The 27,213-nt window shown below is 37.8% G+C and overlaps 2 protein-coding genes and 1 pseudogene across 3 annotated transcripts; all 3 read right to left on the bottom strand.

Moving 5' to 3' along the window:
- Positions 1-1,069: 1,069 nt before the first annotated feature.
- On the bottom strand, positions 1,070-3,424 carry LOC113581141 (annotated as a pseudogene).
- A 5,967-nt stretch (positions 3,425-9,391) lies between these two features.
- Positions 9,392-12,411, bottom strand: LOC113581140 (keratin, type I cytoskeletal 13-like). 2 transcript variants are annotated; one of them, XM_027016082.2, is made up of 8 exons: positions 11,920-12,411; positions 11,485-11,567; positions 11,234-11,390; positions 10,720-10,881; positions 10,323-10,448; positions 10,127-10,201; positions 9,879-10,027; positions 9,392-9,561 (listed from the first exon to the last, which is right to left on the bottom strand). In XM_027016082.2, exons 1-8 carry the CDS (start codon positions 12,409-12,411, stop codon positions 9,456-9,458), a joined length of 1,350 nt encoding a protein of 449 aa, XP_026871883.2. In that variant the 3' UTR covers positions 9,392-9,455. The 2 variants fall into 2 exon arrangements, with proteins under 2 accessions (XP_026871883.2, XP_035385240.1); XM_035529347.1 differs by having other exon boundaries at positions 9,392-9,537.
- Positions 12,412-20,468: 8,057 nt separating this feature from the next.
- LOC113581151 (keratin, type I cytoskeletal 13-like) lies at positions 20,469-24,737 on the bottom strand. The gene is made up of 7 exons (XM_027016104.2): positions 24,100-24,737; positions 22,759-22,841; positions 22,380-22,536; positions 21,863-22,024; positions 21,636-21,761; positions 21,211-21,434; positions 20,469-20,713 (listed from the first exon to the last, which is right to left on the bottom strand). The coding sequence occupies exons 1-7, from the start codon at positions 24,565-24,567 to the stop codon at positions 20,581-20,583; spliced, it is 1,353 nt and encodes a 450-aa protein (XP_026871905.2). The 5' UTR covers positions 24,568-24,737; the 3' UTR covers positions 20,469-20,580.
- Positions 24,738-27,213: the final 2,476 nt, after the last annotated feature.

Below are 27,213 nucleotides of genomic sequence, written 5' to 3'. Positions count from 1 at the left end.
AATCTTATTCTTTTCCATTTTATGTTTGTAAATTGTTGTGCCAAAAACTCATTGATTGTTAACACTACTGCTCAAATTGTTTTAGTCATTAGCATTTACCACTTCTGCATATATTAAAATAATAAATAATTTAATGATTTTTAACAGTAGCTGCCCAAAGGAATGTTTATCTATGGTATGTTTTGCAAGGATGTCAATGGAAGTCTGAACTTGAAGGGTTATGGTCATGGCTAATAATGTGAAAAGCTGCAAATCAACTGGTAACAAATCATAAAAACTACACAACCTTAAACATGCTTAATTAGGTTAGTTTCCACAGCAGTTCACAGGCTGTTGCTCCTGGTTCTTGGATGGCATGCGATGACTGTTATTGATCAGGATGTAATGGAGCAACTCTAACTAATACTGTGCTTAAGTAATTTATACTTGATTATTAAAATTATTTTAAAAATTAAGCATATGTTTTACCACCCCCTCCCCCAGACTCTGTCTTTTTTGCACTATATTGTTATATAATATTATGACCTCATAAACTTCATTTTGTGATATTTATCTGTGTTAATACAAACTTCGTTTGTGGCAAATATTCATGCATTTAATTGAAAATACTAACCTCATTTTCTTCATTTGAGTTGGCAGGCTGATGAAGTGAATACTAACAATAATTTATAATAGTCCATTTGGCAATACGCAGATCATTAATGTAAACAGGAAAGGTTTGTCTTGGTATTTTCAAATGGAAAATGTAGCTCTGATTTAGCTTGACTTGTTGAGCTGGGTTATGTTTATATCAGGAAGCTGGCTAATATTTAAACCCTGTTGCAAATGTTTTGTGTGCTTTTAAAAGTATTTATTTCTTTTCTAGCTATTTGCCTGTGCTAAATAAGAACTTAAAATGGGTGTGTGCTTTTCTTTTCTATTGTTGCTATTGTACATACCATGACACGTTCACCTTTCACTGACATTCTTTGAACACTTTAATGTATTAAAGGCATCCAGTAAAACCCTGAATTTGAAAACTGCTTTATTTGTCAACCTTTTTTGCTTTCAGCCAGAGTAAGGTGCAAGAGCTAATCTGTGTCTCATTTAGTAGAATAAGTTGAAGAGGTGGATGAACAAATCACTTTCCCATCCATAACCTCTTCCACCATGGTGATGACTTTTGTCCTTGATGTGGAACTGGAGCTGGAGGTTGTTTTGATGCTATGGAGAAATTAGAACAAAGACATGCATAAAATGTTTTTGAATATGTTACTATGACTCTAGCTTTAATGTTAGCTTTGAAACGCACTTGCTAGTTTCGCTATCGAGCAGTCTCCTGTACTCAGCAATCTCCAACTCCAGTCTTGTCTTGATGTCTAGCAGAATGTTGTATTCTTGCGCTCCAGATCAGCTCGTAGGTGCATCATCTCATCCTGTTGGCTACTAACCTGCAGACAATCAAAGGATGATATTCCAAATTTGTAAAAGAAAAAGCCATTGTTCCTGAAGTCATGTTAATAGCAGTGCAGCCTTCGCTGTGCAGTTTCTGAACCAGCTTACCTTCATTTGAAAGCCTGCCATTCTCTTGGCATAACTCGCCTGGTTTTCAGCCAAGGTTTCCTCCAGGGATACTTTCTATGGTGGGAACATGGAGATATCAGCATATCATAAAACAAGATGATGGGTATTGATATTTTCATTTTATTTCTAGAAACAGGCAAAGTTTGTCCCTCTTGCCATCAGCCATGATTTAGTTTGATGTCAAAACATCCCTTGAATCAAATCTGGCCTAGAATAATTGTTCAGTCGTCATGATTGATTTACCCACCAGACTCTGGGCAGTCTGAAGTTCAGCTTGTAGGGACAGCAGCTTGGATCTGACAGTAGTGTGAGAGGTCTGCAGGGACTCAGTGCTAGTGACAACTTCTTGTTTCAGGCTCTCTGTCTGAAAAAAAAAAAAGTGTGTATGATAATATCAGCAAGAATTGAACTGAATTTAATTGCCATGAATACCTTTTAGAAGTAACAAAAGGTCTTGCTGATTTCCTGAAAAGAATTGGATTAACAATGTGAAACCCACCTTTGTCTTAAACCAACACTCAAGCTTTCTCTTGGTCTTAGCTGTAACAGTCTCGTAATGCTTGCGGATTTCTTCCAAGCATTTGTTGAGGTCAGCCTGAGGCACAGCATCCACCTCCACATGAACCTGACCACTCATCCGTTCACGCATGGCTAACATGTCCTTAGAAAAAACAAACACATTTGATTACTTACTACTTACATAAATCTGCTTTAACCATTAGTAACAAACACTGATTTATCTAATTATGTTTACAAAGATGTTTACAAGATCTGCTATACAGTTTTTTTTTCAAGACAAATGTCAAAGGCATGTTAGTTTCATCTCTGTCATTCTGTTTAATCTGGTTTACAAATACGTCATCTTCAAATATTGTATCTAGCAATCAGAGCAAGTGCTGCATTCCTTCAAGAAAACTGCTGTACCTCCTCATGATTCTTCTTGAGGAAGGCCATCTCTTCATTCAGGGTGTCGATCTGCAACGAATGGTCTGTTTTGGCCAAGTGGAGATCATCTAGCAGCCTCTTTAACCCAGCGATATCATTCTCCACAGACTGATGTGTGACCAGCTCAGTCTCATACCTTGTTAAGACAAATTTGCAACATATTATCTCCATGGCAAGAATGAGAAACTTTTTCTTATGTGTCAAAATTATTGTTATTTTATCTATTTTCTTCCCTGCGCAGAATTATTTGAAGAAAGGTTAAACTCACTTTAATCTGAAGTCATCCATAGCTAGCTTTGCATTTTCAGTGGATAGATACACACCTCCTTTTGAATGGATAGCTGTCTGAATCTAAATGTATAAAAAGTAACACTATAAAACTTAGCTAGTTTTTAAATTTGATTTTTTTTTTTACACATAATTCCAGGACCTTTAAAAGGTCCATATCCTAACATTTTGCTATTAAAAATAAAGATCTTAGAATGCCATTTAAAGGACTCTAGAGAGACCTTATTTACCTTGCCCTGGAGGTCAATGATGGTAGCGTAGTAAGCAGAGTAGTCCCGAGACTTAGGGGAGGCCTTGCCATCAAGGAACTTGCGGATGTTCAGTTCCAGCTCAGCGTTGACCTTCTCCAGCAAGCGCACCTTCTCCAGGTAGGCAGCCAGACGCTCATTAAGGTTCTGCATGGTGAACTTCTCATTAACAATGACAGTTGAATCCATCCCACTGGCCATGTTCAGGTTTTTAGTACCAGAGTCCCAACCTGAGGTAGTGGCGATGCGAACTCTAGAGTTCCCTGCTCCACTGTACATGCTGCTGGACATCCCCATGCTCACCACACTCCTCTGCTGGTGGAAATGCGTGAAGACTTCTCAGAGGACACATAGCTATTGTTGGAGTAGGTACTTGCCATGTTGTTGTTTCACAGAAGGCTTTGCTGCAAACAGAGAGTGAAGACAGGAAGACTCGTGGCTCTTTTATACTTAAGTGTAGGCATTCAGGTTGACTACATGGAATGCAGTGTATGACCTTATAGCAGAAATATGATTATCTGCCATCAGTCATGAAAGCCATATTTTTGTTTGGTTGGCTAACTTTTACGTACATACACACTCACACCCACACGAAACAGTACAAGTATTGATGTCCCCACCCAGTGTCCAGCAGTGACTTGTGAAAAGACAGATTTAGCACTAAATGTTAAATCATGGGATACACAACCTTCTTCATTCATTCACAATACATTTAATGCTTTTGTAAAGGTAGAACACTAAACAAGCATGAAAGGTTTGATACGAAATTGACCTTAACTCTTTTTCTTTTTAAATTTCAGTGTAAATGTCTACCATTCTCACTGAACTTCTGATTTCTCCCTTAAAGGACAAAGGAGCTTTTATAGTGCTGTTTCTAGAGCTAATGTTACATTAGTCACTTTACTATAATTCGTCTTTGTAAAGATAAAGGCCACTTAGATTTTCATCACCTCTTCCAGCAAGATGGAATAAACAAACACCCACACCCTCCAAACAGGCAATAGTGTTGCACTGTGTCATGGAATCTATCACATTATATTGTGCAACATCACTAGACCCTAGAATTCCATTGGTCTGTGGTAGGTCATGCCTCCAACATGTAGAGTCTGGCATTGAAAGTCACACATCCTTTTACACACTGTCCCTGTGCTTCTCTCTGCTAAAGTGTCTCCTATGCAGTGAATGACCTTTAAAAACGGACCATTACATATTTTACAATGAAATGTAAATAGATTCTGGCATAACTATTTGGAGCATTTGGGCAGAGAGTAGTGTCCAGCTGAAAGCTTTATTTTTAGCATCTTTCGAGAACAGTGCAGTCAAAAAAGTTTTATGAACTAACAATATTTTCATGCAAAACTCAATTCAGAGATCAAGGTCTAGATCTGTTTTTCAAGAGAATTCACATCAAATTTGTCAATGCTCTAGTTTGCAAACAGCATACAATAATACTCAGTGTAATATTTCTCCACACATAAAAGGGTCTAGCTTAATAAGAAAGTATCTTGTGCTTTGGGTGGGCTGTTTTAAAAATGTTGATTTTTGCTTAAGCAAATTATAAAACATTTGTTGCTTATAATCGTGCTTAGGCAATTATAAAACATATAATATAAACTGTAATGTATGCCTGACATCAAATTGATTATTAAACTGATATATAAATGATTTTTGGTGGGAATGCTTTCAACATTAAACAGCATTATCTCCACATGATCATGATAGCTGTTATATGCCATTTTAACTGAACAATGTGTAATGCTTGTTACAGAGAGACTGTTATTTATGTACTCTTAAACTAAGATTAATTCTGCCGCATATGTCATCACAAACATTATCAGCATTACTAACATTTCTTTTTTTAAATTTTTACTTTATTTTGTACTTTTTTGGTCAAAATTATTTATGCTGCACTTTCTGCAAGACCTAAGATATATAATCTGCAACAAAAGTTAAATTTGTGTAGAATGTATGCTGCCATGATTCACTAGAACTTCAGTGGCATAAATAAGTGAGAGCTTTAAGAAGCTTTCAGGAGAATAGTGTAACCAGTGTAAGGTGTGTCTGATCTGGAAATGTCAAAGTGACAGTTTTAAATCTTGGCACAGTGCAAACATCAGTTTTGCTGTCATTGCCAACTCCTTAAACAAACAACTAAGAACACAGAGTGAATGTTTTGTCTTTTGTACACGGATGTCACTGGGTAATATCAAGGTTAAGGCAGTAACACTTGAAATGAAACCTGCTCCTTAAAAACAACAACCACATTTTTAAAAATTATTTTTTTGTTCTTTTTTTTTGAAGTTAACACAGTGATAATACAGCAATATTTAGGTTCTATTTCTGTTTATTTAGGCTGTTATTCTGTCTATTTAGCTAATATGAAATCCTAAATGTCCATAGTCTGTAAAAGGTTAGGTGAACCAGAAAGATATTTAAAAAGATCCAATTATTCCTGCACTATACCTGGTCTCCATACCTTCAAAACCCTTTCTTTAATGATGGGGAATGATGGAATAAACCATATAACAATCAACATTAATCCTTTATCCTTAATTCTTACATATCTTACAGGGACCATTTCAACTTCATTCACCTTTGTAATCATTAATAACAGCTCTCTTTGTTAGAATAGTACTGTCATCTTGTGCAAATGCAAGAAATTTGAAATGAAGAGGACCTCAGTCAATTAGTTTATCCATGCACTCAGCAACAGCAACTGTTGCCCTCGTTAGTCTAAGCGCTCTCTATTTGTTGAACTGTTTTATTTGCTTATATAGCTAGTGTGTCTTTTTACTAGTGCATTATATCACACTGTGTAGAACTCCATTTCCAGCACATTAATTCAGCCCTTGCAACAACAAAACATATATCAACCATTTCCCCTTTTTGTAATCAGTTATTTAGGTTTGTGATTTTGTACAACATTAAAGTTACATTAAAATGATAAAATGCTTTATTTAGACTTATCTTACTTCACCTACTTTACTTTATGTGGGCATTTAAAAATAAAACTTGCAATAATTCTTTATATTATTGTTTTTATTTTGTAGAATGCAGATAAATAATAAATGGCTCAATTATTTCCATGTTAGCCCATGGAAATAACCAAAGAATATTTTCTTTATACTGTATACATCTTTGTGATTGTATAGATACTAAATATTAATATTAATTTATTGACTTATAGTGTGCTTGTGTCTATGGAATTCTTTTTCTTATCTGAAACACACAAGAAAGAGTGAGTTGACTAGCCCATTAATACACATAGGCCTTCTGGGCAGACCATGAAAAATACAAGTGGTTATTCTACAACTTCTACACTTGTTACAAATACCTGCTGTTCCACAGAGCTGTTGCTCCAGTAAAGCCTATGTGGTGGCTTTGCATTCAACCAGCAGTTGTTTACAAGTATACACCATTAACAACAGCTGAAGCACTTTTAAGATGAAACTGCAAAGTGGTAAAAAGTCTATTTTTATACAATTGGTGCATATGTAAATCACTCCAAGCAACCACTCAGGGGTACAGACTTTCATTCCTCCCCTTCATGCCTCTCACATTAGTTTTAGTGTTATTAATAATTCACAATAGCTAGTGGCTAATATATCTTATAATAAACAACTAAATGATAAATCCTTGGCAACCTCAATGTACCTCTGAGGTGAGTGTAATCTTTACTGTGTCTTTTCAAACATGTTTTGAGCAAAATTATAGATGGTTCAGAGTCCCTGGGCTGTCTCCATGTAAGTTTATATAGAACTTTAAAGGTAATCACCTGCATGCTTGCTGTTGCATATTATTACAAGAACACACACAACCATGGAATTAAAATGTAAAGATATTCTTGTTGGCATCTTTCTTTGACTTAACAGTGCTAGCTTACTATAACAAAGTAAAAAATGTATATATACTGTCATCAGTAGGTGGTACTAATTAGACTACTGCTAAAACAGTAGTAGTCCAGAATGCAGGGTTTTAACAACTGCATGTACTTCAATATATCAGATTTGAAATCTGCGAGGGAAAACTGCAGAGTGTTAAATTAAATTCTGAACAAGAATCAGATTTGTTGGTCCCCTATGCTAACACACACAAGCAATTTGGTTCTGGCCCCTGTGACTCTCAAGCAGTACATGCAATACACATATAGTACATAATACACAAGCACTATTCAGGTTATATACAAGACCATTTGCGGTAGTGCAAGAGTGTGTGGTGGTAGTAACATCAGTAATTTAATGACATTGTGATATATGAGTATTTGTACAATATAGTGTTTGTGAGGGTGATGACATGAGGAAGGAATCTGATCCTGTGTCTGGTTGTTTGGGATTAGAGGGTTCTGTAGCACCTGCCAGAGGGGAGCTGAAAAAGGTTGTGTTCAGCGTGCAAGGAATCTGTAATGATTAGTAATGATAATATGAGAGCATCTGCACATACATTAGTTGAGTCATAAAATAATTACTTCTATTCTCACCATTTGCACAAAGAGATAAATTCTGCGTACACAATTATCCACACATCACTGTCTAAACTACCTGTTGTTGTTTTTTTACTTATTTACCCCTACTGTCCCCTGTGTTTTTCACCTTGGTGGATATTTAGATGCAAGCTACCTGTTTCGTGTTTTCTACCATGATTATTTAAGAAATGTTGCATTATGTTTTGTACTTCTATTTTTGTCAATATGTGAATGGTGTAATTTGGAATTACATGTCTGTATATTAGGTGTGATCTTTGTGTTCAGTGTGCGTTGATGACACATCCAATCTGTCTATCACTATCTGCATTTTCAGTTGCATTTGTATCTGCCTGTCTATCTGTCTTTCATGTATTAGAGAGCTATAAAAAATTCTACAGCTCATTCATAAATGTCAGTAGAGCAAGCCACCATGAGGCTGACAAACCAGATAAAAATCAACCAGAGAAAACAACAAAGGATTAGATGCATTAGATGTTTCAAACATTTATGTGAACTGCATACATACGTTTCCATGACTAAATTCATAACTAAAGGCAAAAACAAAATTCCTTGAAACAAGCAAGAACTGATCATACACCACCTGCTCTTGTTCAGAATTAATACATATTTCTGTTTGAGTATGCTTGTCCTGTTTATGCCAGTTAGCCTTTGCACCAGCCCCGGCCTCTTGTCTGTATTTTACTTGGTAGCGTCTTTCATGGTGATTGACTCTGAACTGGTTTTCAACGCATAGATAGATCTAGTGACCTCATAGATCACAGAAGTGTTTTGACTTGCAAAATGTCTTTACTTTAAAAGATCTGTCCAAAAAGTCCTGTTTCTTTGGAAACTATGTATACTTCACTATAGTTTTGAATATCTGTACATCTCTTTCTACAGTACACTGCAGATACTTACCTGGAATCTTATATATATTTTAAAATTATAACTGATTATTAATACAACTGTATTCAAAATGAACATTTTGTGCATGGTTAAAACCAGATAAATAGGATGTTTCAACACAGAGAGTTACGCAACAGCATGCGAGCAAACTAACAAAACCTATAAAGGAATCCTTTATTTTTGACACACTCTTCAACCTTGGGTTACATGGCATAAATATACATCATGCAATATGGACTGGGGTAACTCTGAAACAACAGTTTATGCCTTCCCATGATTCCATTTGCCTTATGTGTTAAACAGGTTATATCTGCTAGAAACCTCAAGTATTTTATATACAATATATATGTGTACAGTTTGTATTTATTATTTATAATAATAATAATAATTTTATATATATATATATATATATATATATATATATATATATATATATATATAATTTTGAATAATGATAATCTTAAGAATAACATCAAATTAGATGTTATAAAATGATAAATATACATTATTATTATAAATATTATATATTTGTTTTATTTATTTATTTCATGTAAATACATTTATATATATAGTATATCAGTTTATATATAGTTATATAAACTAGTTATATATAGTAATAAATTTATATATATATATATAAGAAAGATCCATATGATTCTGGGTGGTGTAAGCTTATGCATGTGAGTAAATATATAGTTGGCAATGGCTTCTTTTAGTCCATTATATTTTTTGAAGATGGTCAACATTTTCCTTTTCTCATTATGAAAGAGGTGTATAAACATTTACCTCAATTTTATCAAATGTTTGATTTTGATCTTTTGATGACGTAGAATATTGTGATGGCCTAATTATAACATCAAAAGACATAGTTTGTATGGTTACTGGAAAATCTCAGTCTTTGCTCTACAACACATAACACAAATACACAATTATGCTTGTTATCAACTTTTTTTAATTATTTTTGATTGCAGTGCTAGTTATGAGTTCTGTTCAATCTTTCATCATCCAAAGTGTGGATTGGATGGGCATCGCTGCTGAGTAACTCATGATGTAGAAGATGAGATGACCACTTTTCCATCAACCACTTCCTCCACCTTAGTGATAATTGTAGCTTTGGTAGTCGAGCTCAAAGTAGAGGAGATTGAGGCACTGTGGAGGAACAGAGAGAAAATGCCTCAGTTAAGCTGTTTAGAGAGTTATTCTAATGTTTAGTTAATGCTGTGGCAGTAAAACTGCACTTTGGAAAGCACAGCAACAAAAGACCAGTCAAGTGGAGAGTTTTCATCCAATCAAAATTCCAGGTATTTTAGACTGGGATTGGCAATATTGTGTTACATTATTCAGTAACATGTAACTTAGTTCAGTCCCAATTACTTTTAACAACCACCAGGACCTAAAGATGAATGTTAAATATGCTGTGAAACAATAAATTCAACTCTCACTTTAGTTATATGCTGCATATTTACCTGCCACTAGCCTCTGCATCCAAAAGTCTCCTGTATTCAGCAATCTCCAACTCCAATCTGGTCTTGATGTCCAGGAGTATCTGGTACTGCTGACTCTGTTGTTCCAGATTAGCTCGGAGCTGCACCAGTTGATCCTCTATACTGCTTGCCTACCAGCCCAAGCAGTTTGAAAGGCAAATGTGTTAAGTCCAGAGCTTTAGGTTTTCTTACATAAACTTTTATAAGACTAGATGCTTGTGAAGCCTCACCTGCATTTGATAGCCCGAGAGCTGCCTGGAATAACGGGCCTGAGTGTCAGCCAAGGTCCCCTCCAGGGATGCTTTCTGTGATCAGGAGAAAAGGGCAATTTATACTGGAGAAAATACAGTTCACAGCAGAACCATAAAACACAGCAACAATTGGTCAACATGTCAAAGCTCTAATGTAATGTGAGATCAGTCTTACCATGGCTAAAAGAGACTGAAGCTCAACCTCCAGAGCCTGCAGAGAGCTCTTCACAGTGTTCACCTCGGTTTTGGACGTCTGCAGGGTCTCTGTAGTGGTAGCTACCTCTTGTTTCAGGGACTCTGTCTGTCAGTCAAAAAATGGGCAATGTTAGGCTAGTGCTGGCTAACCCTGGATATGCTAACCCTGCATAAATAATAATGAAATTCAAAATAGAATTTTTATGAATTCTTGTAAATTCATTGATGACTAATTTAAATTCTTCACTGTTATATTTTAATAGTATCAGATCAATTATACCAGGCTGTGTGGTCATTAAACTGCATTTGAACTGCAGAGATACTAGGAGTCAATGGGATTTTTCACTTTCATGCTGTATGAGTGAGGAGAAACTAACCTTGGTGTGGAACCAGCCCTCCAACTCTTTCTGGCTCTTGGCAGCAACTGCTTCATAGTGTTCACGGACTTCTTCCAAAACCTTGGTCAAGTCTTCCTGTGGTGCTGCATCAACCTCCACATGAACTTGCCCACCCATTTGGGTGCGGGCAGACACCAGTTCCTGAGAGCAGGTTACGTAAGCTCAAGCTGCTTAAGATATCTGCACATTGTACTCCTTCATTCACTGATACATGCTGTTGATTTATGTCCTGTGGTGTGGAATTACAGGTGATTTACTGCTACAAACACCAGTGTGAGTTATATTCTTGTCTTGACTTTGTTAACTTCTGTGTCAGAAATAAATCTGAAAAGTTTTTACAATACATCCACATACCTCTCTTTCAGCAAACAGAAACTCTATTAAATTAAACTTGACTAAACTATTGCTGGTAAAATAAGATACAAATAAATTATATTATAATTATATACAAATTATGTTTTAGTGTTGTCCTTTGTTTGGAATGATTTGTTACCTCCTCATGATTCTTCTTGAGGAAGACCAGCTCTTCATTTAGGCTGTCGATCTGCATTGTGAGGTCTGCTTTGGTCATGCTGAGCTCATCCAGCACCCTCTTCAGCCCGGCGATATCAGCCTCTACAGACTGACGCATAGTCAGCTCGTTCTCATACCTGCAAATATTGAATGTTAATTCCCATTTCAGCATACTTCAAGATATATCTTCCAAGACCTCATTTAAATATTTTTAAAATTGTGAAGCCTTACTTCAGTTTGAAGTCATCTGCTGCCAAGCTAGCATTGTCAATGTTGAGGTAGACAGACGCTTTCAACTGGATGGCTTCCAGGATCTGAAGATATCAATCCAAATATGTAATATTTGACAGGTGAAGCATTTTACTAAATTCAGTACCCGAAAACAGCACAGGAGATTATATATGTTGTCCTGTATTGCTTTAATGTATTTATTGCTAATGGCTTGCACTAATTTACAGGACTCTACTCGAGAAACAGCAAACCAAGCACCGTTTACTATAAAGGCTGAATGGAAGCCATTAAATTTGTATTTATTCAAAACTAGAACTGCTCTGGGTGTGACTTATGCCTTTTTATTGAGTCTGCAATGAGATGCTGATCATAAAAAAAGAATTAATAGCAATAAAAACAAAATGTATTAATAAATGTGAACTTTAAATGATTTACTTTAGCTTGGAGATCACTGATAGTGATGAAGTATGCAGACCGGTCGCGTGCATCAGGTGTAGTCCTGCTATCTAGGAACTGGCGGATCTTCAGTTCCAGCTCAGCATTGGCCTTCTCCAGTGAGCGCACCTTCTCCAGGTAGGAGGCCAGACGATCGTTGAGGTTCTGCATGGTGAACTTCTCATTGCCGAGGATGCTGCTGTCGGCTGCACCGGCTGCACTAGCACTGCCCCCAAACCCTCCACCCGCAGCACCGCCGAAACCTGCACCTGCACCGGAACCAAAGCCAAAGCCTCCACCCATGCCAGCTGAGTGGCTTGCATGGGAGATACGAATGTCAGAGCCTCCTGCACCACCGTACACACTTCCAGCCCGCATAGAAGCCACGCGTCTTCCTCCTCCTCCAGAGATGGACATGCGTGCGGCGCCCCCTGCTCCTCCAGCGAAGCTTCCACCTAAAACAAAACCACTGCGAGAGGAAAAGGTGGCCATGGTGTCGGAGGTTTGCTGTCTTTACTCTGCTCGGACTGGAGAGTGAATGCAAAGGAGAGAGTCAGGGCTTTTTATATCCTGGATGACATGTCACAGGAATGGACAGATGCTTCCTATTTGCATATTATTAAAGCTGCTGACATTTGCAAAATTTAGTGGCATAGGATCATTTGTGCTTAAGGGTAGTTCTTACAGTCAGGTGATTGACAAGCAGTGGCTTTCTCAGATTATCTCATTCATCTATGTACACTTTATGATGAGTAGATGCATTCTCACAGTTTTCCCCTCCCGGTCAGAAATTCTTTTAGCATTAGGGCAATTTTCGGCAAGCCTAAATGGTAGTGAAAGATTTTTATTATTTTATTATCCAGGTGAAAACAGGACTCTCATCTGACTGACAAAGAGAGGAACACTCTAAAGTAGCACACTGCAAAATAAATATGCTTTCCAAGCCTGAGATATACAATAACCTAAATAATATACCACTTACAAATGTGAAAAACAATAATTGGAAAAGGAAATTTAAAGTCATCATATAAAGTCATTTTTTGTTTAAATACAAAATATGTCAATATCTTTCAGCAAACTTACATTTCACACTTTATTACTAAAAGCAATACATTTCCTTAGGCTTTACTACATATGTACAAAAAAGTGGTTTTAGTGCCTGGGTCTCAGAGAAGTAAACAAGCAGCTTTGCTGTCTATGATTGATTGACCCCTGAGCAAAATTTTAACCCTAAAATGTCAGTGCAAGTGACTTGTCCAACACATTCTGTAGCCCAGCAATATCAGTCTCTACACACTGGCTGAGTATAATTTTTCTCTAAATCCATAGGGTGCTTAAAAAGATGTTATGCAAAGAAAGGTGTCTAGTAAAACTGTGTTGGAAAACACTGCTCTTTTGTATTAGGTGATTCAGTTCATAATGTTAGCTTAACAGATAAAATTTATTTCATGCAGATTTGTTAAATGGGTCATTTAATCAGTTAACACTGCTGAACTCGAGCATGGTTGCTTTAGATGAAAAGGCATGATACAAAGCACAACACCTCCACATGCAGGCTTATGTACAAATCTTTAGAAATTACAGTACAAATGCTGGCACTCAGTTGCAGTAGATAAATGTAGTTTAAATCTGGGCTTAAAAAGTTAATATTTGATTACTTTTTTTCTTTACATAGGAGCTACATAGTCTTCAATAACCTTAAAATATCTGCAAAATATCTTATTCAACAGATCTCTCACCTTGTCACCTGAGATGAACATTCGCATTTAAGAGGAACAAATTGGAAATGGCTCTAACACTTTGCCTCATTGCATCTCATCAAAACTAAATCGGAGTGCATTGAAATACCTGCAAAACAACCTGTTCTTCAGTTGGAAGATTTTTAAGACACGCTTGTAAAGTTGTCTCTACAGGCAGTGACAGTTCAGTGGTTAAGGTCCTTGACTTGTAATCGGAAGGTTGCTGGTTCAAGCCCTGCCACTGCTGGGCCCCTGAGTAACCTTCCATTGCTCAAGTTGAACTCAGTGGTAATTGTAAGTTGCTTTGGATGTAAGTGTCTTATTACAGCATAAGGTCATGTGAAATTGGAGGGGAAAGGCACTCACAAAGGCAAAAGAAGTTACAACGGCCTGGGATTTCATTAACGGTACCAAGCCAGTTCAGAGATGTGTGGTTACCTTTCCTTAATCTATCATTTCAGATATTTGCAGATGTGCAGTTTTTTCTTTCACATATTTTAATGCATTTTTAAAAATGATAGATTAAATTGATTTTGACTTGAAGAATCCTCTATAGGAGCTTAGCTCTGGGGCACAGTGTGGGTGTGTAAATGATATGTGTTCTGACCTGCTCACCTCATATTCAGCTGGGATCTGGCCGGGGGCTTGTGTGTGACAGGCAACTGACAGGATTTATCGTGATATAGCTTATCGCTGTTCTAGTGTGAATGATAGAGTTGTTTAGGAGCCTACATTTTGTTTTTAAATAATAGCTTCTCAATAGTTCTCTAGTTGGTGTCTAAAGACAACTGCAGAATAATTACTACTTTCACAAAGTAACTCAAAAGTTGATGGTTAGTATTTGTCACGCATCTCATTGATGACACAGCTCATGCTACCCTATCAGATTTTATCCATCCATCTACCTCTCCTGTGTCAGCTGGTTTCTGTTTTTCTCAAAATGAAGACTGGGGGTCTTCACTCATGCATAGATTAATGTGGCCTTAAGCAGATCAATAAGAAGTATCCCTAGAATTATCATTGGTTCCTGTAGCCATTGAACAGCTCAGTGGAGCTATGTTTTTCTCAAAGTTAAATCTGAGGAGTGCCTATAACCCCATATGTGTCAAGGAGGGAGAAGTGGAAGAGTGAAATACGTTGTTATAATTTCTGACCATGCAAAGCCCTGTCTGTATTTCAAGTCTTAACGATGTTTTACATTATATGATTTGTCACTTTGCCCTAGCCTTCATAGATGATACATTGATATCTATTGTTCTGGACTAGAATCCCACATGAAGCAGGTCAGCCAGTTTCTCACTAGACTACTTGAAACCCAACTATGCATTAAGGGTGAAAAATGTGAATTTAAACTCCAGTCTATTTGGTTCCTTGGGTATATTATTAGTCCTGGAGGTATTGTAATGGAAAATCACAAAGTAGAAGCAGAGTAGAATCAGTATAGAATTGGCCTGATCCTTCCTCAATAAAAGTGGTCCAAAGAAATTCTTGGGTTTGTTCATTTCTATCATAGGTTTCTATAATAGGTTCATTCAAGGCTATAGCAGTATTGCAACTCCTCTCACTACTCTTCTTAAGGGAACAGCCAAAAATCTCACTTGAAACCTGCAAAGCGATGATACCTTTCATGCATTAAAGGAGACTTTCACCACTGCTCAAATGATAAAACACCCAGACCTGTCACAGTTTGTAGTCTAGGTTGATGCCTCAGAGGTGATTATCAGTGTAGCCTTGTCCCATTGCATTGGACATCCCAGTAAGCTTCACCCAATAGCTTTATATTTCTGTAAGGTAACCCTCACAGAATGCAATTATGGTACTGGTGACCATGAACTTCTTACCATTAAGTTAGCCCCCATTCCCATTTCACTTTTATTATCCAGGTACCCTTTTAATACTGTGAGTCCTTTAATACTGTACCTTCAGAAAACATCCTCTCACCTTGTTGTGTAGTCGCCTAAGTCAGGTGGGAAATAGATGAAAAAATCAACTTAGTGTTAGAGAATTTCCCTAATCCTGCCCATTGCCCTCTGGCCAAGAAATACATCCCTGCTGCTTTTAGAGACTGCCTGATCACCGGGGCTCACCTGTCTCTTACTAGTCCTTTTAGTGAACAGATACTGGTGGGAGAATATGCTAGCAGATGTTCATAGGTTTGTCACATCATGTACCACCTGCTCATAAAGCAAAACCCCCAAAGCTTTAACACCGGGAAAACATACCGCTATCCATACCATTTTGCTCTTGGCCACATTTAGCTGTGGATTTTGTAACTGATCGTAACCCTTCAAAATCACTCACTAAAGTACTCACATATATTTTCTAGGAGGGTTAGATTCATACCTTTTCTTTTCTTCCAGATGATTAGGTATCTGGAAGTGGCTTTCTCTAATCCATAAACAGATGTCAGAAAAGGATGGAATTCAAGATTTTGCCACCGGCACTGGAACCATGCCAGTGGAAAAGTGCTACCAGAGCATTATATACTCTGAGAAGAGGAACTGGGTTCTGATGTAGGTTCTGGTTGTGGACTTCCACAAATGTCTTCTATAGAAACTTACCCGGCATCCTAGAGAAACTTACCCGGCATTCTAGAAAACAGCCTAGTGGGCCTTCTGTTTGTCCTTCTGGTGGTTATCCGAGATGGAGACCACATCAAGACCAGAACCTAAGAATAACCCATCCCAGTGCTGGATAAACCATTATTCTTCTTCATCTAATTGTCAGAGTCTGGACATCTGATAGTATATTCAACCATATTCTACTGTTATCGGCCTTACTCTTCTGCTGTTTGCACAATTTATTTGAACATTCCCATTTTGGCACAAACTGGCAATTTAAAGGTGAGCTTCTATTTATGCTGTAGGTGGCAGCATAGGACTACTAGCTGATTCAAAATGATAATTAATAAAAATTTGTAAAGCATACAAGAAATTTCTGCTCTGTTGACACTTGCTCTGTTGACACTCTGTTGACACTTGTCAATAATATAAACTAAGAAAAACCTTCATGCATAATGTTGTTGCAAGAATTTGGAGAAAATGTTATAGACAGATCAAGCAGTGTTTACATGGTTTACATATACATACCAAGCATTTTCTTCATCATTCTCTCATCTGAATTGTTACCTGCTTTGTTACCTGTTGGTGGCTTATTGCTCTTTTTGCTCTTTGGATTGAGTCTTTTTACTTCTCAGCTTGGACTGGTTAGGCTTTTTGACTACACTTTTGCTTTTCCCGTGTGTATATTTTACCTTGCTTCTTTTTGCATCTGAACCTGAGCCCAATTTTTCCACTATATTTTTGGATTTTTCTCAGTGATTATAATCTTTTAAACTGTGGATCTCTGGCTAATTTCTGTTATAGTAACCAAATAAAACAAATCTATTTAAATATTAATCATATGCAATAAATCATAGTACTTTTATCTCAATGTTATTTTTTTTCCCCGCAAAATTAGGTTCAGTTCAAAAGCATTTGAGTAATAAACTATAACAAAAGCTCTGAAATGTCCTTCTAGATACAGTACCATAGTATCACATCAAAACCAGAACCCAAGACTAATCCATCCCAATGCTGTACAAGCCATTTTTGTTCTTCACCTAATCATCAGGGTCTGGACAGCTGATAGTATATTCAACCATATTCTGCCAGTATTGGCCTACTCTACTGCTGTTTGTTGAATGTTGAGGAACCAAGACAGTTAGATTGTAAGTTGGCTATTGGAAAAAGTGCCATGAAGTGCATGAGGGAACTATAGATGAGGAAAAGGACTTCATTCACAGACAAGCAGTTAGTTCTCCAGGGCTCTATCACTATGGAAAGATGCCTCCTATTGATCCTTGGTACAGAAAAAAATATTGTGCCGCCCCCTCAAACTCTCAGACGTTTGGTAGAAGGCCTAAATGTGAGGAAAAAGGTATAGACACATATTTCCTTTCATTCAAGTTTAGTATAATGTTTTCCAAGATGGAAAGAGGAGGTTGGTCCAAGCTATTACATTACCTTGTCAATATACAATTTTGCAACAGATAAAAAAAAACAAAAACCTTTTACTTCCTTGTTCAACATATTTTAAATGGGCCACCTTATTAACTTAGAAAAACATTTGAAAAATGGCTGACTAACTGCAACTTTCCACCATGAAGATGTTCATAGATCATTAATGATTGTTGGAGTTCCACCATGATTAACTGCATATAGGAGGACCTTCGCTCACTGTTTAAAAACATTAATATAACCAGAAACACATGAGTTGTAAATTCCCTGTCCCAGTGATGGTACAGTGCAAAGTAATGGTATAAAGAAGTAGTTATCACCTTCATCATGCTAGAAAGGGATTACAGTCTTGCCTAAGATCATAAACCTAGTCCCAGATGCAGACCAAGGCTCTGAGTAATGACATCCTGACCAGAGCAAGGCCGTGTTCATGAGACCCTTGAGATGAAGACTCCTACCTTTCTTCTTCTAATCGGCAGGGTTTGGACATCTGATCTGATCATATTGAACCATTTTCTGCCAGTTTTCGGCCTACTCTGCAATTGTTTTTTGGTTGAACAATCCCTCATCCATACCCATTTTGGCATGAACTGGAGCTTTAAAGGTGAACTTCCATTTATGCTGCAGGTGGCAGCATAGGACCATTAGAGGCTTCAAAGTGACATTGTTTTTAATCATTTGTAAAGTGTATGAGGAATTTCTAGCTAAATGACAGTTGTCAAAAATATTACAGTAATATTCCACAATAATAATTCCATGCCATTGGTCAGGCATTGCAGTTTAGGATGATTCTCATTGTTGAAATTTTTCAAATGTCCCTGTGAACTGAACCTAAAGAACAGCAAGAGAAAACACTCAAACACAGATCAATGTCCATATCTGCAGTTCAGAAAAAATTCTCTAACGTGACCTAATCAAGGTTCAAATTTGAACATCCTTGAGATATTTAAATCAGTAACTGGGTCACAATACCTGCTTACTGATGTGCAGAACTGAGGAAGAAGGCTGTGTCTGTTGTATGGTGTATGGTCGTCTTCCCAAAATCCATAAATAGTGCTTTAAATGCGCAAATATTGTTTATCTTATTTGGAACTGCACTATGTGCAACTCCTTCTGCTCTGGAGCTGCTAAGACAACCACTTAACGATGACAACACACCCTTCCCTGACTCTCCGAGGTAATTAAGAGCTTCTGTTAACACCTCTATCAGGCCCCTTCATGGCCATTTACAAACATGACCCCAACTGCGGCATAAGGCTGTGGTTAGACAGTGGATACATTTCAGTGTGGCATTATTCCCACAGACTCTTGATGGAAATACAGTGATATACTTAGCATTTAGTTTTGGCATGCTGAAAGCCCTGCACAGTGAAATTTCAGTGAAATTTCAATGTGAATGATAATCAGTTCTGACACACATTCAGCAATTCAGCAATTATTGAAAACTCAGTTCTCTGCTAATTGTTTTTCAGTAAAATAATCAATAGCCACAGGGCAAGTTTTTGCTTTTTATTTTGTCACATTTTCCATATATATATTACATTTCTTCACTGCAAAAATTGCTTACATTTACCTGATACATTTATCCAACTACCAGAGTGAGTACAACTTGAGCAATTGAGGGTTAAGGGTCTTGCTCAGGGGCCCAGCAGTGGCAGGGCTTGAACAAGCAACCTTCTGATTATTAGTCCAGTACCTTAAACACTGAGTTACCACTGCCCTCCACTACCACTGCTTAAGGGTCAGGCATGGAATGTGGTCCATAATACGTAGCAGTCAGTAATCTAATTAAAATATAATTGCTTTGTTTACATTAGATCATTCTAGACAACTGATACACTCCACTGTTGTCCTGATCCTGTTGTTGGATATGTGAAAGAAATTTGCTCGATGATGTTACGTGTAAATAATGTATGGACATGCCTAATGGGAATGGTTTTAAAGTGTACATACATACAGTGCATGTTGCAGAGGTTGGGCCAAATTTCAACTAGTTGGCCTTAAAAGAAAGAATCAGGTTTCATTATAGATCTCAACAGCATGGCAGCGCTTTGCAGTCACATCTTCACAGTGTTCACGGGTTCCAGCCAAGATGAAAGATAGATTTTTCAGTGCAGGAGCATCCAACGCCATGCTGACCTGACCAACCAGACAAGAGGCTAGTTGATCTAGTTGATTATGTTGACCTAACCATCCAGAAGAGAGACTTGTTGATCTTTCTCAGTTAGTGATCAGGACCCATTTTGTTTAATTTTACAGTGCCTTAATGGCTGGCAAATATATTGAATGTGTTTCTAATTAAAATATAAAATGTGTCACTACTGCATATCTTAATTAATGGGTTGGCTTTATGCAATTTGATTGCAGGCTTAATTTAATGAAATGCTTAAACATATTTAAATAACTTGTTTTTTTCTTATTTTAGTTGTTAAAGATTAAAATCAATATAGACAAAGAGCTGCCTGACAAAGGACCAGTTTTTTAATCTGGTGAAAGAATGAGTAAATAGAAAGATAATTTACACCTTACTGGTTTAATCTAGAGCACAAGCTAAGTGAGATGGAAAGGAATGTGACTAGTTTCTATGAAAGTGATATTCTGTCAGCAGCATACTGATATATTATGCATGTTTGTGAAGTACCTACAATTATGAAACTTTATGTTTGAGCCTGTGGGAGTTTTAGAATTCCTGATGTTTTAAGTCACAAACATACACAATGACAGCGAGATCGCTAAATTACTTTGGCACATTGGTGTAAAGGGAAATGCTGAGCATGTGAACAAGTGTGAAATAAAACAAGAGACACATGACTTATTGCTTGCTCTTTTGATTTTATTGTTCTCTATGAGCACTGAGGAAGGGCTTCACAGGGCTTGATATTTTTGTGTCACCAAGTGAGGCTTCAGAATGTGTAGGGTCTTCCTTATTTTGATTTGACTGCAGAAGTGGAGGAGGTAGAGGTTGAGCTGACTACTTTACCATCCACCACTTCCTCTGTAACAATCACCACCTTACGAGTTGTTGATGATGATGATGATGATGTGGCTGATGATGAACTGTAAGTATTAACAAAATTGTAAGTATTAACACAATTAACAAAACTGTTGTGTTGTGATATCTACTAATGATATCTACTAAGTCAAGATTTTGGGATTATTAATATCAAGTTACTATAACTGCTATAGTATGAATACTGGTGTATTCTTTCTTGGATTCATACTATGGCATGTGACTCTTTATCAGGAAAATAGCTTGGTGGGATTATAAACCTCCTCAGTTGCTAAATATCAGTTAATCAGCGATTAGTGACTTGAGGATCTGAGACAGTCACATAATTTTTGTATCTGAATTTCCACCCACATATAGTCTGGTGAATCATTAAATAAACTTTTGCTCCCATAGTAGAGAACCATATGTACCATTTTAATTGCCATTCTTTAATTCTCTTTAAATAATTTCACTTCTCATTGACCCTTGTTTGAAATTACCAAAAAAGTATTCAAATCAGGCATGGCTTTCTGCAGTGCTTGATTTTGCCACATGCTGATCTTACCTGCCACCACCCTCTCCATCCAGCAGTCTCCTGTATTCTGCAATCTCCATCTCCAGTCTGGTCTTGATGTCCAGGAGCATATTGTATTCTTGTTTCTTGTGCTCCATGTCTGCCCTCAGCTGTGCCAGATGTTCCTCCAGACTGGTGGCCTGTAACTGGATGCTGACTAGCATATTGCCGTAGCGGTTCTGTGTTTCAGCCAAGGTTGCCTCAAGAGATGCTTTCTGAAAGGACACAGAAGAGACATTTGGAGTTTTCAAAGCAAAAGCTGAATCTCTTACCTTAAGATTCTCATTATATAGCCCCTGCAATGTACCAACAAGATTTGTTTGTTGTTTTCACTGTTATTGTGAGAAGAAGTACAATACAAAGAGCAGAAAACAATATAAATTAATGAAAATAAAAATGAATAAGATTATTCTTACCATGCTAAGTTGAGATTGCAACTCGATTTCAAGACTCTGGAGTGTTCGCTTGAGTTCTGTAATTTCAGTTTTGGATGTCTGGACTGTTTCTGTGCTGGCAGCAACTTCTTTGCCTAGTGTGTCACACTGTTGAGAAGAATAACCAAATATTATACTCAGAGTAAAATACTGATGCAGCCTGGCTCATTGTTAAGAGAATAATAATTCTTATTCCAGTATGAATGTACCTTGCCCTGGAACCAGTTCTCAACCTCTTTGAGATTCTTTGCAGCCACAGACTCATAGTGTTCTCGGATTCCCTCCATGACGGCAGCCAGGTCTTGCTGTGGAGGAGCGTCCACTGACACGTTGACCTGACCACCCATCTGAGTGCGTGCTGCTAGGAGTTCCTGAAAAGAGGTGAGCAGGATGTTATATACACATTGTGTACATGTTATAGGTGTTTTTCAGGAAACATTTTACAACACTAAAATGGAACTCTATTAATCACTTCAACCACAGTTAATTTATGCAACTCTATGCATGTTACTTTAGCAAGTACAGTTATCTAACAGCTGACTAGAATTGCTGGTAATGACATACCTTGGTCAGGTGGTTTAGAATCATGGGTGACTCACATAGCTTTACATGAATTTTAAGGTTGATTGGTAACTCTGTTAAATCTCTACATGGGGTTTTAAGTTTATGGGTAACACTGATATACTTCTACCTAGTTCTTTAGCATCATGGATAACTCTGACATACCTCTTCATGGTTCTTCTTTAAGTAGATAAGTTCATCCTTAAGCCCCTCAATCTGTGTCTCGAGGTCTGCCCTGCTCAAGGTCATCTCATCCAGAACTCTCCTTAGTCTACTGATGTCTGCCTCCACAGACTGTCTCAAAGCCAGCTCATTCTCATACCTGTGAAAGGCATAAACATGTTACAAATGTAAAGAGACTCTATGTATTGTGAGAACAATACATATAGATGAGAAATGTCTTGTAATCAACTCTCTGACCAACGGATAATAGATTTAGACATTGCCAAAATACATACAATTCTTTTCAACGCTTAACTTGAGGTGGATTATATTCTTACTTTTTGGCATGGTTGGTTATAGCATCCCCTTATGACACACTTACTTGAGTTTGAAGTCATCAGCTGCTAGTTTGGCATTGTCAATGCGGAGATAGATGGCACCATTTATTGTCATAGCCTCCTGAATCTACAATACAAAGGACAAATCTATCAGTGTAAATCTAAACTTGAATAAAAAGCTCCCAGTGAAAAAAAACCTTTGATCATTATCTGCTTTGGTATAAGGAGTGGTGCATAGTGGTGTTAAATTCAATATTCTTTGCAGGTTTTGATTCCTTTCAATATCGTTCCTATAGGATGGGCATCAGGTAAAGCCTTTTAAGAATAGCCCTTTGTTCTGTTGTGTACAGGGAATGCAACCACATAAAAAGAACAGAGTGTGGCAATGAGAACACCAAATGAAGTAGGTCAAGACAGAGGCACAACAGAAGAACAATCACAGTGTGTTTTGCACAATCTAGTTCTGAAATACTGTCCACACATAATGCTTTTATAACTGGTTGCCTCTACATAATTTTACTTCAGCACCTTACCACAAAGATTTATATGAGAGTAATATTTTCTGATCTACTAAATGGCAAGTGTAAAGTACAGTAATATTATGTATAGTACTATAAATATTAGTCCACCCATAAGTTATTATCTATTTATACAGGTAGTTAGTGGTTATCTGCATTTAAGTACACTAAACTACACATAGGAAAACATTATGCAATAAACAGTAACAAATTTCCAAAATGTTATTACTCTCTTGTTAGATGGTTACAAATTATCCGTGATTTTTGACACAAAAAACTTAAAACACACTGAAACTCTATTAAGACCAGACATGGAACACATACAAACTGGGGAGTACATAACCCCAGAGAAGAATTCCTCATGGAACCAATTTTCTTGAACATTTACATTTTATGGTATTTAGCTGACACTTTTATCCAAAGTAACTTACAGTTATGGCTTGAGCAATTGAGGGTCTTGCTTAGGGACCCACCAGTGGCAACTTGGTAGTGGTGGGGCTTGAATCAGCAACCTTCCAATTACTGGTCAAGTATCTTAGTCACTGAGCTACCAGTGCCCACTGCTAGCTCTGCTTAAGGGTCAGGCATGGAATGTTGTCCATAATACATAGCAGTCAGTAATCTAATTAAATATATAATTGAAGTTCTAGTTGTTTTGTTTACATGAACTCATTCTAGACCACTGATATACTCCAGTGTTGTCCTGATCCTTTTATTTTTATTCTACTATACTGATAAATACCTTAGTATTGGGGTGGGGGGGGGGCATGATATATTAAAAAATATACATAATTTATTTTTCAACTTACAATCCACTTTTTAAAATAAAGTTCAACACTGTGATACCACACAAATACTATGACGTACCTTGCCCTGAAGGTCACTGATGGTGGTGTAGTAAGCAGAGTAGTCCCGAGACTTAGGGGAGGTCTTGCCGTCGAGGAACTGGCGGATCTTCAGCTCCAGCTCAGCGTTGGCCTTCTCCAGGGAGCGCACCTTCTCCAGGTAGGCAGCCAGACGATCGTTGAGGTTCTGCATGGTGGCCTTCTCATTTGTAGACAGATCCATGGCATCAGACAGGTCAAAGCCACCTCCAGAAGACGCACCACCGCCAAAACCACCGCCGAAGCCACCGCCGAAGCCACCGCCGAAGCCACCGCCGAAGCCACTGCCGAAGTTACTGGAGCTGCCAGAGTAGCCACTTGAGATGCGAACATCTCCTGCTCCACCGTAGACACTCATGGCTCTCCCACTGCTGATACGACCTCCACCGCTGGACATACCGTGGACAGAGCTGATTCTCATGGAGCCCCCTGACATGCTGGCATAACTCATGGTGCTTCGGTGTAGTGCTTTGCTGCTCAGGCTGGAGAAGGAATGAGTTGAGAGTGTAGAAAGCCAGTCCTTTTAACTTCACGAAGGAGGGTCAGGCAGGGGGGTCCAGGGGAGTGTTCCTTCCCTCTAGGCAAATACCTCTGAACCAGACAAACCTGTAACGAAGAAAGCAAGGGCTGGAAAAGCGCAGAGAACAATCCCTAGCTCAGTGATGTTGAAACCTGTGCAAAAGGCTGTTAGCAGTGTTGATGCACAAACAGCTAATAAAGCTGCAGGCAACAAAAGGGAATGGTGGCTTTTTGTTCCAGAGTCATCCTGACTTGAAATACAATATCACATATAAAGCATACAGATATCAAAGTATGTAATATAGTAGTAGATAGAGAATATAATATAGTAGCAGGAGTAAATATGAAGTTACATGTGCTAAATTAGCTCTAAAATAGTTTTTTTCCTCAAGTGCTGGCAAACGTCTTGAACAGGTTTTGCAGGTATCTGTGTGTAATTTCAATAAGGATAACCATCAAGGGTAATCATTTTTAGAGGGTGTTCAAGTAGGGCAGAGTGAACAACTTCTTTATCTCATGCTATAAAACGTTTTGACATAGCCCAACCCCTAGTACTAACCCTAAAGGTCTTTCAGTGGCAGAACGGTGGCTGTAAAACCAGTCAGATATGCTTGAACACCTGAGAATACCTGAGATATGGCATAAGTTACAATGCTTGAAAATACGGATTGATTTAAAAACAAAAACAAACAACAACAAAAAATAAATACTACTTTGTGTGCTGAACATTACATGATAGTATATTGAAAATAGTAGTTGTTGTATGCAAGAAAAGGGACAAGAAAATAGTAGAAAAACACAACTGCATATTAATTGAAAAATGGAAAGCAAAGGAACAGGATAAATGTAAATAGTTTGTGTGGGCATGTACACATGCGTTTGCAATCAGTCATGCAGGCAGGATGCCACTCACGGACCCTCAGACAGAGACAAGCAATAATACTGCCTGGAAAGAGCTTTGGTTCTATTTCCCCTGACATTATTCCACCAATAGTAATGAATATATTAAATTCAGTTAAAGATTGCAGCAGCATTTCTGTTTCATTTTATATGCGCTAATAGCATTACATCCACAGAGCACATCTATCATATTATGATTCACAATATAAGGGAAGAGAAAGGGAGATTTAGTAGACATTTTAAGCATGTTCATGTATGTCAGTCTAACGTGTGTATAATATATATTCCTAAAAAATATTTTAACAGGAGGAACATATCTGAAACTCCTTCCCTCTACCCAATATCCTATTATATAAAATGTACTTGTTACTACCTGTTGACATGTTTGCTACTGATTTTATTTGTTTGCTCTGATTTCTTGCAGTGCCCAACTGCACACCTCCTTTCAAGATAGTTTCAGGTCGCATTAACATGCCACTCCCCAAGACAGACTATTTAACAAAAGAAGTTATTTTACATAATCTTAAAATTTGCCAAGATGTAGACAGGCTTCTACCTCATCAGCTCATTCACATTCAAATTTTTAGTGTACGTTACATTCTTTTCACATTTATGGCTTTATCTACTAAACATTTGCATTATGTATGTGTGTGAAATCGATCCATCAAAATGCACGCAGATTTTCTTGCGAGTGAACACAAAGTTTCCGTTGAGCTGCAGGTTTTAGCCCCTAAGAGACGCAGTAATCATGTAAACTGACAACCTGGAGTGATTTACTGTCTTGAACCCCAGGCAAAAATGTGCAACTATACTTTGTATACCTTTTAATATTACCATGCCTTCGGGTGAGCAGATAACAATCAAATTTCATTTTGCAGCATCAAAAGTCAGGTGAATGCACCCAGGACACATTGTGATTGGGTCATTTAAACCTCTTACTGATATGGTCAGGAGCAGATTTTGACCACATTCAACATAAGTGTGAATAAATATGTTTACAACTACAAAACCCACTGTTATGGACTAGGGTCCATGGGATGCATGAAGACACAATCCAGAAAGCCAAACAAACAGAAGACTCAATAACCGACAAACACGAGAAGAAACAATGCGGTAACAAATGAGAATTAAATGTAAATTAAAAGACAGGTGTAATGACTCAAAGGAGTGTGTGAAGGGTGGCGCTCAGATACAACACAGTACATAACCATGTGTGAACACCACTGCATGGCGGATGACACTGGCGATGGGGACACTGGCAATGGGGTACACCCACCCCCTTTTAGGTGCAGGAGGTTAGATATGTTCCTGAGCACTATCCAAGGCCTACTGTCCTGTCTATAGAGGGATCTGGCTTGGATCTGTTTATATCTGGAGGGCAAGATATTAGGAGCCCCAAGTTCCCCAGGAAATTGTAGGAGGATCCTTGCATTGAGGATCCAAGGTGGTCTCAGTCACCAAAACATTGGTCTGGAGCTGCAGTAGGCACATTCAGTTTCCCAGAATCTGGTTTATACTGGCTCCCCCTTCTATGGTATCTGACATACCTTTAGGACTGGAGCAGGTCTCCTTGTTAGATTTGGCAGTGGCACTGGCATCCCTGGTGAGCTTTGGGGTGAACCACACCTATACTAGCTATTCTAACCTGGTCTATAGTCAGAATTCAGCCAATTGGTAG

Source organism: Electrophorus electricus, chromosome 8 (assembly GCF_013358815.1).
Source record: "Electrophorus electricus isolate fEleEle1 chromosome 8, fEleEle1.pri, whole genome shotgun sequence".
NCBI lineage: Eukaryota > Metazoa > Chordata > Actinopteri > Gymnotiformes > Gymnotidae > Electrophorus > Electrophorus electricus.
The sequence above is the reverse complement of the archived record's forward strand: the minus strand, read 5'-3'. Positions and strand labels throughout refer to the sequence as shown.

Bases quoted from the DNA above. Each gene is read 5' to 3' on its own strand.
- LOC113581140 (XM_027016082.2), bottom strand. From the start codon at position 12,411: ATGGCCACCTTTTCCTCTCGCAGTGGTTTTGTTTTAGGTGGAAGCTTC. The intron at 11,568-11,919 runs GTAAATCATTTA...TGATATCTTCAG, and splicing joins TCAGTGATCTCCAAGCTAAA to ATCCTGGAAGCCATCCAGTT. The intron at 10,449-10,719 runs GTTAGTTTCTCC...TTTGACTGACAG, and splicing joins AGGGCTGGTTCCACACCAAG to ACAGAGTCCCTGAAACAAGA.
- LOC113581151 (XM_027016104.2), bottom strand. From the start codon at position 24,567: ATGAGTTATGCCAGCATGTCAGGGGGCTCCATGAGAATCAGCTCTGTC. The intron at 22,842-24,099 runs GTACGTCATAGT...TTTGTATTGTAG, and splicing joins TCAGTGACCTTCAGGGCAAG to ATTCAGGAGGCTATGACAAT. The intron at 22,537-22,758 runs GTAAGTGTGTCA...TGCCTTTCACAG, and splicing joins GCTGATGACTTCAAACTCAA to GTATGAGAATGAGCTGGCTT.